Source organism: Chelonoidis abingdonii, chromosome 7 (assembly GCF_003597395.2).
Source record: "Chelonoidis abingdonii isolate Lonesome George chromosome 7, CheloAbing_2.0, whole genome shotgun sequence".
NCBI classification, from domain to species: Eukaryota; Metazoa; Chordata; order Testudines; family Testudinidae; genus Chelonoidis; species Chelonoidis abingdonii.
In genome coordinates, this window is record NC_133775.1 from 60,446,600 (window position 1) to 60,465,156 (window position 18,557).

General features: G+C 52.8%; 1 protein-coding gene across 1 annotated transcript in view; it reads right to left on the reverse strand.

The window, feature by feature from the left end:
• The window catches only part of PAPPA2 (pappalysin 2), a 184,458-nt gene extending 169,588 nt beyond the window's left edge, over positions 1-14,870 (reverse strand). Inside the window, exons 1-2 of the mRNA XM_032804788.2 lie at positions 14,216-14,870; positions 2,227-3,289 (exon numbers count right to left, since the gene is read on the reverse strand). Of these exons, the coding sequence (XP_032660679.2) occupies positions 2,227-3,289; positions 14,216-14,870 (1,718 nt within the window). The remainder of the gene's footprint in view (positions 1-2,226; positions 3,290-14,215) is intronic.
• Between the last annotated feature and the right edge of the window lie 3,687 nt (positions 14,871-18,557).

The window sequence follows — 18,557 nt, forward strand, 5'->3', positions numbered from 1 at the left end:
CTGGTTGTATTGTGAGCCTCTGTGTAAACCACCAGACAGGAGCAAGACATTAAGTAGCATGAGCTGCTGGTCTCCACAGAAAGTGCTCTGTCCTGTCCAACACCAGACGGACTATTGTGGGAGGTTAAAAAGGACAAAATACACTGGTTGTTCTGCCCTTCCCCACATGAAGACAAGTCATGCAAATGGATTCCTCCCTTCAGCTGAGTTTGCAGCTCAGTGCACATGGCAGGAGGGGGATAAAAACCCCAAATAGAAGGAAGTGAGGATCCCTATGCTGCTTGGACTCCGAGGGGCAAGTTTGCTAGGTATAAGCATGAGATCACCAGTACTTAGCCCTATTTAGCCCTAAAGGTCATACAGAGATTGCTTATTATAGAAGCTTGTATTATCTTTTGGAACTTAAGACTGTAACTCATTTGTGTATGTATGCTTACCTGCTTTAACCCCGTAAAAAACTCGTTTCCTTTTCTTACTTAATAAATCTGTATGTTCTTTATTATAGCGCTCTCTTTGGTGTACGATCTAAGGTGCCAGTGACCCGGGGTAGGGGACTGGGAGTCACCTTAACATTGCTGTGATGATTAATGTCAAGGTCCATCTATCATAAAGATAAGCTTTCCTAAGGGGCAAGCCAGATGGGCACACCCACGGGGACTGTCTGTGATTCCATGTTTAGGTTGTCATAGTACCAGAGGAGCGTACACCTGATGAGGAGTTGGTGAAATCTAAGTATAGAACTCAGAGCCTATTAGGCGTTTGTGCCCTGGTCCCTAACCATCTGCCCTGAGGTTGGTACCCACTCTGTTGAGTCACTGCAGGCAAGATTACAGTAGTGCTAGAGGTGCACAAGGGCTGGGCCAAGAGATCTGTCACCTTGTACAGTTTGCAGGTGGGAAACCTGCCCTTAGCGGCCCTTTGAGATTCACAGGAAGTGAGCTCTCTCTTCCCTACAGCATGGGACAGGGCATTCCAGGGGGATCTCTCCAGATGATTCCCAGCTTTTCTGCAGATTCCCTGATGAGTTACAGCTCCTTCTGTTTATGCATCTCACCTCCCCCCTCACCTTTTATTTTTGTTTGTATCTTGCACTGAGATAGTTCAGCTTATTGAAAGTGGGTTTTTTTTAACAACATTGAAAGGGTACTGGTGGAGAAGTGTTTGCAGTATGCACCCCAGCTCTCTGTAACACCACAATTACTCGCATGGACACAAATGGGCAGATTCACTGGTGCGCGCTGGTTTCTTGATACCACGCTGACATGGCAAAGCAGCAGTAAACTTGGCTCAAATGCAGCGACGACAAGTAGCTGGAGGACACCGGTGAATTCGATTCAGAGATTTTTACACCAGATGAGTTCTCTAGCCTGATGCTAAATTTGTTTCATCTCTGCTCACCTGGTCTCAGATCCTAGTTATGGAAAAATGAAATGAATTTCCCAGTTCCTACTGGATGTTTGTCCACTGAAAAAACAACTACTGTGAATTTGGCAAATGGCAGGAGCCCCTCAGAACAGGCTCAGGATTGGAATAGCAGGGGCTACTGATGAGGGCTAAGGTATGCTGAGAGCTGGCACTAGGCATAAGCAGACTAAGGCCTGGTCTACACTGGGGGTGGGGGGGAATTGATCTAAGATATGAGAATAGCGTAGCTGAAGTTGACGTATCTTAGATCGAATTACCTCCTGTCCTCACAGCGCGGGGTCGACAGCCGCAGCTCCCCCGTTGACTCCGCTTCCGCCTCTCGGCAGTGGTGGAGTTCCGGAGTCGACGGCAGAGCGATCGGGGATCGATTTATCGCTTCTACACTAGATGCAATAAATTGATCCCCAATAGATCGATCACTACCCTGAGCAGCACAAGGGAGCTCCCTATTTGCTTTTGATTATAAGGTGTCTGTTTTAGTATGGGGTGGGAGGGAAATATTCCTGCTAAGGCCCCTCATATGCTAGCACCAGCTCTGGAGAGATGTGTGGAAGAAGGGGCTATGCCAGGACTGCAATGTTGGAGCTACATGTCAGGGCTCAGGTTCACTAGAAGACGTGGACATGTGAATGGAACAGCAGGGGGTATTGGTGGTCTGGAGAGAGGTGCGCTGGCAGAGCTGTGTGTATGGGGAGCCCAGCAGCGGACCAGCAGAGGTATTGCCTTGCCTGCACACAGGTACCCTGGTAGAGCTGTATGGGAGCCTATACCACCCATGAGCCTCCCCATGCCCTTGCCTACCGTTGGGGCGAGTCTGGGTCGAAGCAGGTCCTCCGGACATCAGCCACCTCGGGGTCGCAGCAGTCCCCGTCGTCGAAGTCATCCAGCATGTTGTTGCACTCCATGTGGCAGACACCGTCCCGTTTCTTCCAGAAGTAGCAGCGCCCCTGCAGGCGGCAGTCGCCTCCGTCGTAGCCGGTCAGCGGGTGCTCACATTCGGGGTCGCAGTGGTCGTTGCCGATCTTGCTGGGCTCGCAGTTGACCAGGATGGTGCGGTGGCGCAGGGAGGAGTTGTGCACCTCGTGCAGACTCAGTTGCCAGCTGATGTTGTAGCGGGCAAAGGCCTCGCTCAGGGCCTGATGCTGGCGCACCACCTGCTCCCGGCTGACGGTGGGGTGGAGCCCCTGGTCATCGTGGATGTTGACCACCCGATACCGCACCACCTTCTCGCTGCGCAGTGGCCAGTGCCCATTGTAGTGGGAGATCAGCTCCACGTTGTCGCAGGCTGTTTGCCCGCAGGTGGGGGGCACCAGTGGAGACAGCAGTTCAGGCTCTGGCACATGGAGCAACTCGAGCAGCGGGTAACCCCCGTCCTTGAAAGCCACCCACTGCTCCTCCAGGCGGGTGAAGCCGGCCCCAAGCACGATGGCAGCTTCTGTATCCTCGCTCTTCTGTAAGAAGCCGCGCTGCAGCCTGGCCTGGGGCAGAGCCACGCTCCAGAGTGCCAGCGATGCCAGGTGCCCACGGAAGTTGTGCCCATCCTCGGAGCTGTCCCCTCCCAGAATCAAGCTGCGGCATGAGGCCATGAAGGGACTATGAAGGGCGCCAGCCTGCCAGTCACTGTTGCCCATCCGTACCCCATCCAGGTAAAGCATCATCCACTGCCCATCATATGTGGCGGCCACATGAGTCCAAGTGTTGAGTTGATAGCGGCGGTAGCCGTACACCACGGTGGCCCTCCTCATCCGGTCTGTCCTGAGCGAGAAGAAGAAGCGGGCATCCTTCCTCCCTGAGCGCTGCAGCGTGCGAATGCCCAGTGCCCAGCCCTTGTCGCTGGCCGTGTGGGAGCAATTGTCAAACACACCTGCAGGGGGCAGGAGAGAGCAGAGAAGGGACTCATAAAATGTAAAGCATGGGACATGAGAGACTGTGACGGGAAAGCATCCAGGGCATGAGACAGGAGAGCTGGGACTCCTGCTGCTGTGCCCCACAGGTTCAGAGGCAGGGGGAGGAGGATCTGGTGGAGCTGGCAGAACCTCTTAAAACCTCACTCTGCTGCTGAGTGAAAGGATGCTCTGGGGCCTGCTATGGGAACCAGAGGGCTCCATGTCCTGGTGTCCTGTGCTGAGGCTGCAGCCATTTCACAGCAACCCTCTGGGGATTTCTCCCCCTCCTGCCCAGCTGCAGGAGGGCGGGTGAGCTCATGGCTAATGCAAGCCCTTTCTCAAGGCCTACACATGCTCTTTCCACTCCCTGGCCACCCGTGCATGACCCGTGCCCTTGGAGAGTGCTTCCAAGAGCCATGCGCTACGTTTGCTTGACACAAGGCCCTGAGCGAGAGCAACCGCCCACAATTGGCACTGTCACAGAGCTGCTGCCACTAGAGTCATAACTTTTGTTGACAGAGCACTGTGGGCTGGAATCCTGCACTGCTCACCACAGCTGGCCTGGCTGGCGCTTCCCTGGAGACACCGCCTAGCTGGCACACTAAAGCAATGGCTTAAGGATGCTCTGCATTTCCTTGAAATTCATAGCTGCCACTGGCCAGATACGCTGCGGGAACCCATGCCACCAGGTTGGCTAGAGAACCTTCCACCAGTGGAATCCTCTGGCACTTCCCAGGCACGGGTGGTGCGTATCATAGGCCAGGGGACGCTAAGCCTCCCCAAACAGCCAGGCATGGCCCCACCAATGCTCCGCTCTGAGGCCCTGCCAACGTCACTCCTCTTCCCGCCTTTGCTCAACCTCTCCCCCGAAGCTGGTGGGGACCAGGGCTGGAGCTAGGGTGGATGGGCTGGCAGGCCGGGACTCAGGGCGGCTAGGGCTGGGCTCCTCCCGCCACAGTGGGGAGCATGGGGCTCCAGCAGGGAAGGGGAGCAGAAGGGGCAAAGTTGGGGGCTAGCTTCCTTAAACATGCAATTCGCGCGCCACCCATGTTCCCAAGCCCTTAGCTAACCCAGAAAGCATTGCTGTCTCTCTGGGTAGGGAGGAGGTATCTAAAGCAGCGGCGCAGTCAGGAGAGCAACAGCAGAAGCAATAACTTAAAACACATGTCATCTGTTCTTCTGTAGGGGGAAGGGGCAGGGAAGGGGAATCTTGGCCAGATTGAAAACACAAGCGTAAATGAACCTGATCTGAGTCAAGAGAACAGGCCGCCAGGTGCTCTGCTGGGTGCCACTGCTGTCTGCAGAAGCAATTAGCAGGTGGAGGGACAGCTAGGGGAGGGGAGAGATGGACGGGAGAACAGGATGGAGAGTAAGCGAAGAGAGAAGGGAGGGAAGGAGAAAGTGTGAGAGGCGAGAGTGGGAGTCTGAGGCGAGCGAGGTGTTTTTGAGCAGCTCTCCGTACAGTGTTCCTCTGGGATGGGATTAGATGCTAAGCTTTTTATCTGCAGGCCAAAGCTTTTAAGAATTAGAACACGGCAACCCCAAGCAAAATAGACTCCTCCAGGAATTGTTTCCCTAACAGCTTCTAGACAGATTTATAGCTTTCCTTTACGCTCTAGTTTTCTTCTCAGTCATGCACTCAGCATGGGTGGGCGAGGGTCAGAGAGGGAAAGAAAGGACTCATTTCCCCTCTCCAGACCTGGTACAGCACAGACAGGTGTGATGCAAGCCACCTATATGCCGCAGCAATGCACCTCAGCCCAGCTAGAGGACAGCCAGCCGGGCAGGGCAGGTGAGTCTCCAAGTCTCCCAAATTTTTCCCAGGTATAATTCATTTTCAATGGGTTTGCACTAGTGGTGGATTTGGCCTCATGTCTCTTTGCACCTACGCTTACATGCATTTGGGAGAGGGGGGTAATTTTCAAAAGTGCCTACGTGACCAATGCACCTAAATCCCATTGGCTGTCATTGAGACAGCCTCATAAGGATGTACGTCACTTTTGGAAATGGGCCTTGGGCTCCTAAGTCACTCAGGACCAAATCTTTAAAGGTATGTATATGCCTAATGAAATTTTCAAAAGCCTCTTGGCTCCTAACACCCATTGAAATCAATAGATGCTTGAGAAAATCCAGCTAGGAGCCTAAATACCTTCAAATAGCTGGCTCTTTGGCATTTTGTAAATGTTACCCTCCGTTTTTCAAAACCAGCTTAAGTTAAACTGGTGCAACTTTCTCCTGCAGACAGGGCCTTCAATCAGTGTTTAAAGAGATTTAGCCAAAGCAGTGCAAAGCCCTGTGTGGACACATTCAGTTCTGTATAAATCAGGCCAATGCTAGTTTGGCTTAACCAAGTCCTTGTCTGTCTAATTTAGGGTTTTACACTGCTGCCCATCACCAGAGTATGAGAGTGTTACCTGACTTGAACTAAACTGTAATTAGACTGGTTTACACTGACATCAGTGTGTCCACACAGCCCTTTTGCACCAGTTTAACTAAATCATTTTATTTAAAAATCACACCGTAAAATTAAGCCTGTGCCACTTTCTCATGTGGACAAGTTTGGCTGAGATTTTCCAAAGTGACTGGGACCTTGGAGGGCATCAACGTGTTGGTGGCCAGTTTGAAATACCTTTTGAGAGGGCGGGTGCTCTGCCTCAGACCCCTTTTCAAGGGTCTCTAATTGGGCACATGAAATCTGAGGCACCGAGAATCACAGCTCCCTTTTAAAAATCTTGGCCCTCACCTAAGACCAACAGCTCATGGCAGCAAAATGGAATTGAAACTGTCTAGAAAACCCAGCAAACAGAAAAGCAACTGAGCCCTCCAACCCCTGTCTGGGGATTCCGTCTTGAAGGGAGAGTTCATTATAACTCTTTGGCACCACTACCCTCCCGGCCTCTAGAGCCTCTTGCCCTCTGGTTCACCACTGAGACACATCATTGCCAGATGTGGTGGCTCCCACGCAGAGACATCAGACACTGCTAAGTGTACCTGCAGTGCGTTATATACATGCCTTTCACACGCGCACCTTTTCCTCTTGTCACAACTCCAAGATGCCCTATGGTCCAATACCACTCCTGAGTTTGCCCTCTGTCTACACCTGGGGCACTTCTCAGTCTCCTGCCTCAACCCATCTCTCTCTGCTCCTGTTCTACAAAGTGGCTCCCTTTTTGCTAAGGTCTTGTTTATACACAGACATTGCCCTGGATTAATGTAAATCAGTTTAGAAACAGATCAAGGCCTGGTCTATGCTAAGAAACTAGGGCAGTATAACTCCCTGAGCAACTCAGTTAAACCAACCTAACCCCAGGTGTAGACAGCGCTAGGTCAAAAGGAGAATTTTCCTGTCAACCTAGCTGCGGCCTCTTTGGGAGGTGGATTACCTATGCCAAAGGGAGGTAGCATCTTCACTGAAGCACTACAGTGGCGCAGCTGCAGTGGTGCCACTGTAGAGGTTTGTGTGTTGACAAACTCTTAGTTAAACTGGTGTAAACCTGTGTTGATATGCTTATATTGCCTTAAATCTGGCTTGTATCAATTTCCCTTTCACCTGCCAACTACCTGTAATTTGCAAGTGCAGGCCAAATCAATACAAGCCAGGTTAAAACTGATTTAAGAGGGTCCACACGCAGGGATGCATTGGCTCAACTTAACTGGTTTGTAGACCTGGCCTGAGACTTACTTACAACCAAAATTGTGCAAGCTTCTCTACACATAGACCAATGCAACTCAAGTTCACAGCACCCTCTGCCAGTCCAGTCCTGTCTTTCTGCCTATTGCATATCCGACCTGGCCATCACCACGATATCTAGGCATTATGTGCACAAATGAAGGAGCAACAGTGATCTGGAAAGCTCATACTTTCTATCCCTCCACAGCCGTCACGCTTTTCCTCTTGCTTGTGTTCCCTAGGGAAGTTGTAGTTGGGCAGTCTGAGGTCTTCTCTATTTCAGGGAGGCCCATGCAAAGAGATGTGAAGGAGGAGGAGGAGCCACTCATCCTGACCATTTGGAATATGTCCCAGGAAAACAAGCAAACCCAGGTTAAGCAGACCCACTCATTCCTGCCAGGTCTCATAAACAAGCCAGCTTTGTGATCAGCTATGCCAAAGGCTGCTAGTACATCTCATATAGGACATCAGCATGGATGTTCCTTGCATGTACAAGTCACCCGCTGCCGTGCTAAAACCAGGCACGCCACCACTGCACTTCCATCCCGACCTATAATACCTTTTGATAATCCAGGCCAGCTGCTCTGCCCTTGCACCTGACCTTCAAAGACTTCAGCAAAGGCAGGGCCAAGTTAAAGAGGAATTCTGACCCAAGTTTTGGAGGCGATGACATGGAGAGTTACAGTTTAGAAAATAATCCACAGCAGCTGCCTGTTGCGGTGTTTTCAAGAACTGAGACAAGAAGAAAGGGGAGAAAAGAGGAACAGAGAACAGAAGCTGCTATTTGCATAATTGATAATCCAGGCTAATGCTAGACATGTGTCCCAGAGGAGACAGGAACTAGGACAAGGCATGTGTATTGGGCCATTCCACAGTGGAAGGGACGAGGTGAAGTAGTAATGCCCTGGGAAGGCAGGAAAATAGAGCCCAGCCAAGAGAGCAGAGTGCTGGGGATGCTGCAAAAGAGGGAGACAATAATCAATAGTCTCAAGAGTAGCAATGGGGAGAGAGTAGGATCCATGCTCAGATGCGAGGAACAAGGCATCTTCAACTCCCAGAGAAAGGTACTCTGGATAGGAGGAAAGTCTGAATGCCTCAATGGCAAAGAATAGCACCTCTTAATGAAAGGTGGCTGTAGATGGGAGGTTAGTTGGAGAACACAGAGGGTCAGGTAAGGCAGGGAGAGTTGGCGGAGGTACTGGGTTTCAGGAGGATCAGGGAAGGATGAGGCACCAGAATTCAAATGCGATGATGGAATCTTTTCCAGCTGTGAAGTTAGAATGTAGCAAACATCTGAGCAGAGGAAGGGTGGTTGGGAGAAGTGTTCATGGGGACAGTGAAGAGGCAATAGGAAAGATGTTGAGTGATGCCTGGTGAAAGACACTGGATCAGAACAGCAAGTGATAGTGGGCTAGACCTTCCACACATCTTTGCTGGCAGTGAATACTGATTTGGACCATCCTCTGTCAGGGGTCCAGCAAGTGCTCCCTCCCTTGCCCTCCACCCAGCCATGAGTGAGTGGTGTCAGCATGGAACAAAGACGTAGGGGAGAAGGCAGAGGTGAAAGTAAGCCAGTACGGTACGGTGCACCGGCAAGAGCCAGTATGCCGTGACAGACTGGACTGGCTTCTCCAGAGGTGATTTAAAGGGCCCAGGACTCCAGCTGCTGCGGGAAGCCCCGGGCCCTTTAAATCATCGCTGGAGCTCCGGCAGCCGGGCTCAGGTGGGGATTTAAAGGGCCAGGAGCTCCGGCCCCTGTGGGGAGCCCTCGGTCCTTTAAAGCACCACCCGAGCCCCGATTCCAGAGTTCTGGCGGCACTTTAAGGGGCCCAGGTCTCCCCACAGTGGCTGGAGCCTCTGGCCCTTTAAATTGCTGCCGGAGCCCTGGGGCTCCTGCAGCCAGGCTCGGGCTGGGATTTAAAGAGCCCGGTGCTCCTGCCACTGCAGGGAGCCCCAGGACCCTTTAAATCACCGCTGGAGCCCTGCTGCCCCAGGGTAGCAGCGGCAGGGCTCCTGGGGTGATTTAAAGGGCCCAGAGCTCCGCGGGGACCGTAGCCCCGGGCCCTTTAATTTGCCCCTGAACCCCGGGGCTCCCAGCTGCCTCTGCAGCTGGTAGCTCCAGGGTGATTTAAAGGCCATGGGGCTCCCAGCCACAGCTGGAGACCCAGGGCCTTTAAATCATGAAAGGCCCCACCCATTCTGGTTGAGGCCACGCCCCTGCACAGGACTCTGTCGTACTGCTAAGTCCTTTAAGTTACTTTCATCCCTGGGAGTAGGGCAACTTTAGCAGGGAGCCGCAAGGTGGAAGGGAGTGGGCAGAGGGGGGAATAGAAGGTGGAAAGAGGGAGAGGGGAAGTTTGAAGGGGGGCCACAGAAGGGGCTTGACATGTGTTGTGGAAGCAGAATGAGGGCGAGGTGAGTGAAGAAGAATGTGGATAGAAGCCAAAGGAGTGGTGAGTGGGAGGGGTGAAAGAAAAGAAAGAAAAGAAAACCAAGTAATTATACAAATAATAACCATCCATCTCTGGATCTCAGCATGCTTTACCAAGGGGCTCAGCCTTATTAGTCTATGTTTACAGATGGGGAAACTGAGGCACAGACCGGGCAAATTACTTTCCTTAAGCCACATAGTGGTGCCCTGTCCCTTGCACTGTGATGCCTCCTGCAGGAGAAAGGAAGGAGTTGAGAGAATGCACAGGTCATGGGAAACCAATCCCCTGGGCCATGAAGAGGCACAGCCTGCTACTCCCTAACACAGACTGCTAGCAAAGCGAGAGGGGTAGCAATGGAGTAAATACTCAGCCCAGGTGGACCATGCTGGCAGGATGGCTGGAGGGAATCACAGGAAAGCCAAAGCCCAGGAATCACCAAAAACGGAACAATCCCAAGTGCAACAGAACCTGCTAAGAGGGGAGAGTTCTGAGGGCATGGAGATGCCAGAAGGACCAAGCTACAGGGAGGTTCAGGCCTAGGATTACTAAGCCCATGTGACTTCGTTTAGCAGGTCCTAATGTGAGAGATCCAGTTCTGTTATCTTCCTCCACTACCGCCTATAATATCTTCAGGTAGGGAGAACCCCTGAAAACCCCACAGGCACCCCAGGACACTATGACAGTCCCGTCTTCAGTCTCCTGCACTGAAGGGGGTGGGGAGGAAACACTGAAGAGACCAAGAACTGGCATAAGCTCAACACGCATGAAAGCACTGGCAGTGCCACCTGTGCCCAGGAAACTGCTCCTCCCACATGCAGACTGAGCTGCCAGCTGTGGACAGAGAAAGCCAATCAGACAGTGACTCGGAATCGGGGTGGAAAGGGAGAGTAGTGTTCGGCTGACTCAAGGCCTGGAACTCTGGAGCTATTTACTAACATCGGTGCCAGCGGTCACGGACAGCTCTCTCCTCTCTGCCTAACAACAGGCCTGGCCCCTTGAAAATCTGACTAGCCAGGCAGGCCAAACTTGACACCTGCAGGCCAGAGAGCCAGATCCACACAGCTGCCCTGCTGGTGTATCTGCGGAGCACCCTGCCAGCCTCAACCTGCTGCAAACACAGTGGGAAGGGCATAGAACCCCTCAGAGGGCCGGCAGGCAGCACAATTAACACCATGTTTCTGTTTTCTTTTGTGCTGCTCGTCTCTTTTCCCGTCCTTGCCTCTCACCCAGCGCCTGAGGCTGCTACCGCAGCAAAGATGCAGCCGCCTCTTCGGAGACAGCAGGGAGCTCCTGCTGCTATGGCAAGCGGTTGCCAGACTAGTGGAAAAAAAGACATTCCAGCTGCTTTTCCTTGAGGTTAAGTGGAGTTTCCGTTGGTGGAGGGAAGCCTTCTGAGCTAAGGTGGGGTTATGGAAGAGCATTAGGGCAGATGGGGGAGACCATCCATAAATGCTCACAGTGGGCTGCAGGGAGGGGATGAACACCCGCAAAATCAAACAGGAAGAGAAGAAGCAGAAAAATCTTCTACACGCCCATAACTGAACAAACTCAACCTGCAAACTGTTTCGCTGCTATTCCCACCTTTGGCCAGATACCTTTGGCTGCCATTCCCACCTCTGCAGGCCAGACACAAATCTAAGACCAACCCCACCCACAGCAGACAGCACCACCCTGGCCTCAGAGAGTGGTTCCTTCTCTAGGCAGGTCTGTGAGCCTCTCCTCACCAACGCACCATACAGAGCCAGCTCTCATGTTTTCATTCCAAGTTCTGATATCCTGATCCGCCTCAGCCAAGCCCAGCACCATCTCACACAGGGCCAGCTCCAGGCCCCAGCAAGCCAAGCGCGTGCTTGGGGCGGCATGCCGCGGGGAGTGCTCTGCCAGTTGCCGGGAGGGCAGCAGGTGGCTCCGGTGGACCTCCCGCAGGTGTCCCTGTGGAGGGTCCGCTGGTCCTGCGGCTCCGGTGGAGCATCTGCAGGCACGCCTGCGGGAGGTCCACTGGAGCCGTGGGACCGGCAAGCGACAGAGCAACCCCCGCGGCGTGCCGCCATGCTTGGGGCGGCGAAATGGCTAGAGCTGGCCCTGATCTCACAGCTGTTTCGTAGCCTCTAAGAAAGGATTTGGTGGCCTAGTTCATAGTGGACAAGTATCTATATTACAAATGTTATCAGCGCATCAGACCTTTGTTGGCAGCCTCAGCAGAGAGGCCCAGAACACACTGAGCCAAGGAGACGGAACTTCCTTACCCTGCTAGAAGGGCTCACTCAAGAGCAGGACAGAGACAGGGTGCGGTACAAGGTGAGGGAAGCCTGGCCTAGCTGCTGTGACTTGTGCTGTGTCTGCTCTGTTGCAAAATAAAGGCCTTGTCGTCTCCAGGGCGGGTGGGTCAGCACCTTTCCCCAGTATTAAATTCACTAATGGCCAGTGGAAAAAGGAGTCCTTAAAAGTTCATCAGCCATGCTCCTGCTGCAAAGCTCTTCTCCTCTCTTTCCCCCCAAAACACCTCTCTCCGCCAGTGGGCAAGGCCCCAAGGGAAGACATAATTCTGCACAGGTGCAGGCTGGGGAGTTACCCTGTCCTTAGGATTCCTGTGGTCATAACCAGACTGGTCTAGCTCCCTTTGTGTATGGCAATAGTGCCACCCTGTGGCCAGCAGGCACGTATTCCCTGCAGCCAGATCTCCCAGGGGATTCCTTGGACAAATACCAGGAGGAACTTTGCTGCTATGTTCTCTTGCAGGGGACTAAACACAGGAGCCCTGCCAAGTAAGGCTGGGAATGTGAGAGAACAGCTGTGGCTAACTCAACTGGGAGGAATGGGAACCCCCATCCAAACCTGCAGAACAGCAGCAGGATGTAATGGAGGGTTTTAAAGGAATCCTATGAACTCAAGATATACCCCCAAAGAATCTTTTCACTTGTCCTTGCTTCAGCTAGGCCAGAACCAGTTGATGAAAGGAAACATAGAAACTAGATAATAGTTTGGATCTGGTCTAGATTTTGATCTGAACTTCACCAAAGCTGAGTGGTGTTTGGGGCTATGGGGAGGTTGTTTCAGACATATCTTAAATTCAGACAGCATACGAGTATTTCACTCAGGGGATCTCTCTGCGATGGCCAGTGACCGGGTTCAATTAACCCGAGGTGTCACCCTCAAGCTGTCACCTGCCACAGCTCAGACAAAACACAGCAGCACAGAAAGGTGGAAATTAGGTGAGGTTCATTTCCTACACGTACATATTATTCTTCAGATGTTTCTAAATGGCAGTAAATTTTTCAGTAATGATGATAGTTATAAGACCAGAGGAGTATGGGAGAGAGGTCAACTTGGTCTGAACTTAATAGGGATAAGTAGACCAATTTGACTACAACAGAAATTGATCCCAACCTTCACCCAAAACTGCTTAGAGGCTCAGAAAAAGAACCCCACACAATGACCCAGTTCGATTAACTTTCCAAACCTTTATCCTTCCATTTCACCTGTACTCCTACTCTTCTCTGCCCCCATTCAGGTCTGGAATTTCCAGAACACCAGGAGGAAGGTTTGTCTCACAGTATTTCTGGCCTGACTGGAAGTGAGAAGTCACCAAATCTCCTGAGGGACTCGAGATTTCTTGACCAATGTTGCAGACCCAAGAGGTTTGCATAGTTCCTGCAAGGTTTAGAGATGCATCCAACCTTTCTGGCACTTACTGGAATTGAATCTGAACTCCAAACCTTTTGGGTTGATCTATCATTTAAGATTAGGGACAGACCTCAGATACTTGAGGGCGTCAGGTCCACATGTTCCCAATGACTCCTTGATGGGAAAGATTAATAACCCTGTTTCCTGTTTCAAGGTATCACACCATCCAGCTAGTAGCTGCCAGGTGTTTATCCCATAAGGACATACCTCCACTGATCAGTCCCAGATGCTGTTTTCTATTCAGTACTGGTGCCAGCAGCAGGTTAAGCAATTCTCGGATATGTATTTCCCCAAGGGTCTCCTCCAGGAAAACTCCCAGACCACACAGAGTTGCCGTCTGGAGCTAAATCTCTGAGTCTGACAAAGGTTGGGCCCAGCTCCCCATAGCCCTGCACCATGTGTAGCCATTTACATTGGTGTAAAATGGATGTAAAGTGCTACCGAATCAGAACGGTAGGTGATTTAAAGCCACTTTGCACAGGGTCCAGGGCAATGGGGCATCAGGTCCAGAGGTGCCAGTTTGAACCAAGTCTAAACTCTGCACCTTTAGAATCAGGCAGTAGGAGCTTTGAGGGGATTCTGCTGGAAAGTTCTGCTGGCTCTGGATCAGACAGCCAGGATTGTATTTTATGACTGACATGGCCTGGCTCGCACAGTTGGATGCCTCTTCATCTGCTACATCTTAAACCACCCAGCACCTGCATACTCTGGATGAACAAGCCCAGTTTGCAGCTGGGCGAGAGGCTACCAAGGGGCAGCCCAGGGGCACCCAGTTTGAAGAGATGGATTCCTTAATCATGCCACTCTGTGCCCAGCTCTACAGTTGGACCTAAATGGAGTCTATTCATCTGGCCCACTCTTCTCCCTAAGGTGCTGGAGTTTCAGATCCAAGGGAGCTTACTTCTAGCCCATGTCTGGGGCTGGCGCTTTGCCTCTCATGCAGCATTGCTCGGGAAAGACCTTTCCCCTGGGGACTTGCACCCACTGGTATATGGGAGCTTATGCTGAGCAGGCAGCTCTCTCTCGTGCACTCTGTGGGGTTTGACCCCCATTGGCCACAGCCTGGCATGCACCCCACTCTCCCAGCAGAGCGCTCTGCTGGCACAGGGTTACCTCACCTGCTACGATGGCTGGGTTGCTTTGTCCTCCCTCGGGCTTCACCCAGACCTCGATGGTGAACTGGTCCCTGGGGACCTCGGGCAGGACCTCGGGCCGCACCAGCAGCTGCTCCCGGCTCCCGGAGAAGTAGAGGGCGGAGAGGCCGCCTGGAGCGGGGGAGCTTGGCCCTCCCCACCCCGAGCCGCTGCGCCGCCGGGAGAGCTGGCGGGGCCTAGTCCTGGGGCGTGCGCGCTGGTTGAAGGCATCAGGCTCTTCCCACGTGTCCTCCACGCCGCTGGGCTCCGCGCTCCTGGGGTACCGGAGCCGCCCCAGCCCCGGGCCTTCCCCGGGGCTCCACGGGGCGGTGGCGCCGACTTTACCTGTGGACCTGGCGCTGCTGGGAGACTCCCGGACGCCTGCGCTGCGCGCCCAGTCTCCGCGGGGCTTTGCGCCCGGGCTTTGCGCGCCTCTGCCAGGGTAGAGCGCACGGAGGTGGTGCTGCGGGATGGCCCTTGCTCGGCGGAGCTTGGTCCCGAGCCAGCATCGTTCGCCCTCCAAGGAGCTCTGGTTCTGGTCCCTCCTCAGCGCCAGTGACTGGGGGTGTCTCCAGGCTGGGTCAGCGTCAACAGCGCTGAGCACCCAGGTAGTTAGGAGCAGGAGTGTTGCCAGCAGCATGCTCCTGCGCACCCAGGACCTTGAGCCAACTGAGCAGGTGGACGGGGCAAGGAGAGACATACACGGGCTTTTAATTAATGCACGTGGCCCGCTTGATCTCCTGCGCAGGGGCTTCAGCCAGCGGGGTCAGGGAATCGTCTCTCCCCGTTGGGATCCAAACCCAGATGGCTCTTTGCCCTTGCCCACTGATCTCCTGGAGTCCCTGCTCTGCTCTCTGCCTTTCCCTGGGTCTCTCGTTCCCACTGCCTGCTCAGGACACACCGCTCAGGTTTGGTTTGTGGGACAGCTGGTGCTAGCAAATGAGCGTCTGGTCATGTTCCCACATGGCTCTCCGGCTTGCGCATCCCTTCTCAGGTTCACTTCACAAACTTCCCTTCAGCATCTTTCCGGGCAGAGCCTGTCTCTGCTCCTTTCCACTCGCCTTCCCTTTGCAAGGAGTTCGTTGTTCTCCCTTCCCGCTGCCCTCGGCTTGGTCTTGGGATCACCCTCGAGGTGACCGAGGGGCACCTACATACACGCTCAATGCCCACCCCTCCCCCTCACAGAGGAGTTGGGAGCATGCAACGCAAGCTAGTGCTTAACTTCCATCACTGGGGCTTGTCTTCTGTTTGCAGCTCATTCCTCGGGTTGGTTTTGGGGGCTCTTCCCTTCCCGTAGATGGTCCACGTTCTTTTCAGGTGATGGCCAGTCACTGTCTGGCTCTGAGGTCCCTGTGAGATCTGCGCCCTTCTTGGGGTCCTCTAGGCTCCTGCGAAGGCAAAGAGAAGAGGGCAGCGCATCAGACGCACTTATCTAGAGAGTCTGGCTCCCCCCTCGCCCTGTTTGTTTGCTTTATTTGAAGAAGATGATGATGATGATTGATGTCCGATGCACATCACTCCACCTCCTTCCCTCCTCCGCGTGCCCTCCTCCCTTCTGGAAATCATCACCTCCTCACATGGGCACTGATGGATGCTGCCTCTCTTTTTTCACTCTTGTTCAGCCCAGACAATCAATAACAATCCATCAATAATCTCTTCCCTCCCCCCTCCCACCCCCAGTCTGCAGTGATATGGCCAAACTCCTGCTCAGAGACACCAGATTACTACACTTGCACACACACACACACCCGCAGTCTATCTCGCTTTTCAATCCCATTTAAGCAACGCCTTTTTGCAACTGGTTTTCTTCACTCTTGCTCTTGAGAGCCAAAGCGGTCTGTACGCTACTGGGGATGGGCAATTGCGGGGGGGAACAATAATCATAATAATTAATTATTATTAATAATGTATCGCTAAGAGCTCAGCCGTAATTATTCTGCGGGAAGCATCGTTCTGAGGTTGCATGAATCTCTCTCTTACTGGAAGTGCCTCTGAGACATTGCTAAAGCATCAGCTACAGAGGTAAGGGATAGCACATGAAATGAACAGGGGTCAGACCAGGACCCAGATAGGGAGGTCTCACACGGGACAGAGGTAAACGGGCAAAGAGTCTTTCTCCCTGTTTTGCCATGGGGTTATTCTTAGATACCGGGGATTTCTCACACTCCATCCCTGTTACACAGAGGAGCCCGCACCTTCGCTACTTCTGCCCAGAGCTACAGGTAGCAAAGCCGCGTGACTTCCCTTTGCTGGGCAATGTAAACCCCCTTCTTCTCCCTTGCTCTGCTGAAGTCGCGCTCAGAGAGCTATTTTGACAGCATGTCTCTTTCTTAACGTGGGGGGGGGGGTTTCTTTACATTTGCTAGACACGAACCCGACCCCCACCTCCAGTCCGCCCACCCCGAAATAAAACACCTCGTTTCGTGGAAAGGGTGTCTCCAGGAGAGGCTTAAAATGAGCTTCCCAGAGCGCAGCAGGCACCATTGTGCAGTCCGTAGGGGAGCGGGGCTGAGGAGAGTCTTCTGGGTCTTCTTGGTTGGGGGTCTGTACGTGCTCCCATCTCTGGTCCCACTCTCCGTGCTCTCTGGTCCCTCCGGGCTGCTCCCCCAACCCCCACCCCCGTCCCAGCTGACCCTTAGTGGTGGAAACGGGCGCTGGCGGCGAAAGGTGGGCAGAGGAAAATGCGATCCATGAGAAAGGGGCGCTGGGGAAAGTGGCTGGGTGGGAGAAGGGCAGAGACAAGCGGAGCGAGAGAACCAGGTGAAAGGAAGACTCGAGGGCTCCTCCCCCTTCGCAGAAGGAAGGCTTCCTTGCACGAGAAAGAATAACATGCTGGCTTGTCCCCCGTTTAAAATGGGAAGTGAGCTTGCATCGCCTCCACTGTCCTTGCCTGTTATTGGGGATCACAAGCTGGGGCACTGCAGTTCAGCATCCATTCATCAGGCTTCAACAAGCATCTGCACAGGTCTCCAGCTCAGCCTCTCTCGCTCTCATTCCATTGCTCACCACTCGCCCGTTCTTGGCAGTCCAAAGAGGTTTTTTAATTATTATTATTTTTAAAGTTGAACCATGTCTGTGTTTTCCTCCTCTTGTAACTTTTGCTGTGACATCATAGATCTGCCCGCCCTCTTTCCCTCTGCTCCTCCTTTCCATCCCACCCCTCACCTAGGGGGGAAGAGAAAGTCCCTTGTCAAGCGGGGGAGTGAGGGCTTGTGTCAGTTCCAATATGTGACATGTACAAAGCCGAAAGACCAGGGTGCTCCGTTCCCTCCGCACCGATCCAAGCACCAGGCATCTCCCAATGATCCCATGTTTGACATGTGCGGAAAGGTGGGCTGGATTCGAGTCATGGTGGGGGGGGGGGCACGCGACAAAATAAATCCGTACCGATCTATTGCTTAATTTCACAACACGCCGCGGGGAATCGCATCAAAAGAGGCAGGCAGAGCTAGAAGTGCACAGAGCCCACCCCCCGTGCCAGAGGGAAAGACGCAGTATGTGCCAAAGGAAACCCATTCAAAGTGTGGCGGGGGGACTTCAGAAGTCGTTGATTTGTTTGTGAAGAGCCCGGGTCCGCCCTCACACAAGCGCGTGGCTCTCAAGGTGGGCACGTTCAGTTTTGAAACCTCAACGAGAAGCGATTTCCCCCGGTCCTTCACCTCAAAGCAGTATCCGCGGCGATCAGACTGGAGCTGGGTTGCCAACAAAAGCTGGGAGGCCCCTTCCAGGGTACCGGCTTTCAAACCGGCAAAGCTGTAGGGAATGGATTTAAGGACATGCAGCAGGAGCTGGCTGCGTTTGTTAAGAAGTGAGAGGGGGAAAGGGATAGGGAGGAATATCACTGTTGGAAAAACTCAAGTGATAAAAGGAGAAAGACAACACATTTCTTCTCTGATGACTGCTGAAGAAGTGTCTCATCCCGCAGGTAAATGTCCAGGGGGAAGAATTAGCTCTCAGGGAGAAACGGGGGGGACACACACTCATATACAAAGCAAACAAAGACAGGCAGGATATTGAGACAGAAAATGAATAGGATGGATCAGAATCTGGGAACCAAGAAAGAAATGAAGAAGTCAGAGGGGAAAAAAAAGACGGGAAGAAAAAGCTAGATCAGGATCACCAACAAACTGATTGGATTAGATAAAATAGAGATTGAGAGAGGGAGAGAGATTACAGAGACAGGGATTTCCAGTCATCAGGCAAATACAAAATATTGCAAATCTACCTTTGAAAGCTTTCTGTTAGTGCAAGACATATAATGTTACCTGTTGGCTTCTGCTTGTGTCTGCCAAATGATCTGTCTACTGGGCCATTGCCAACAGTTATT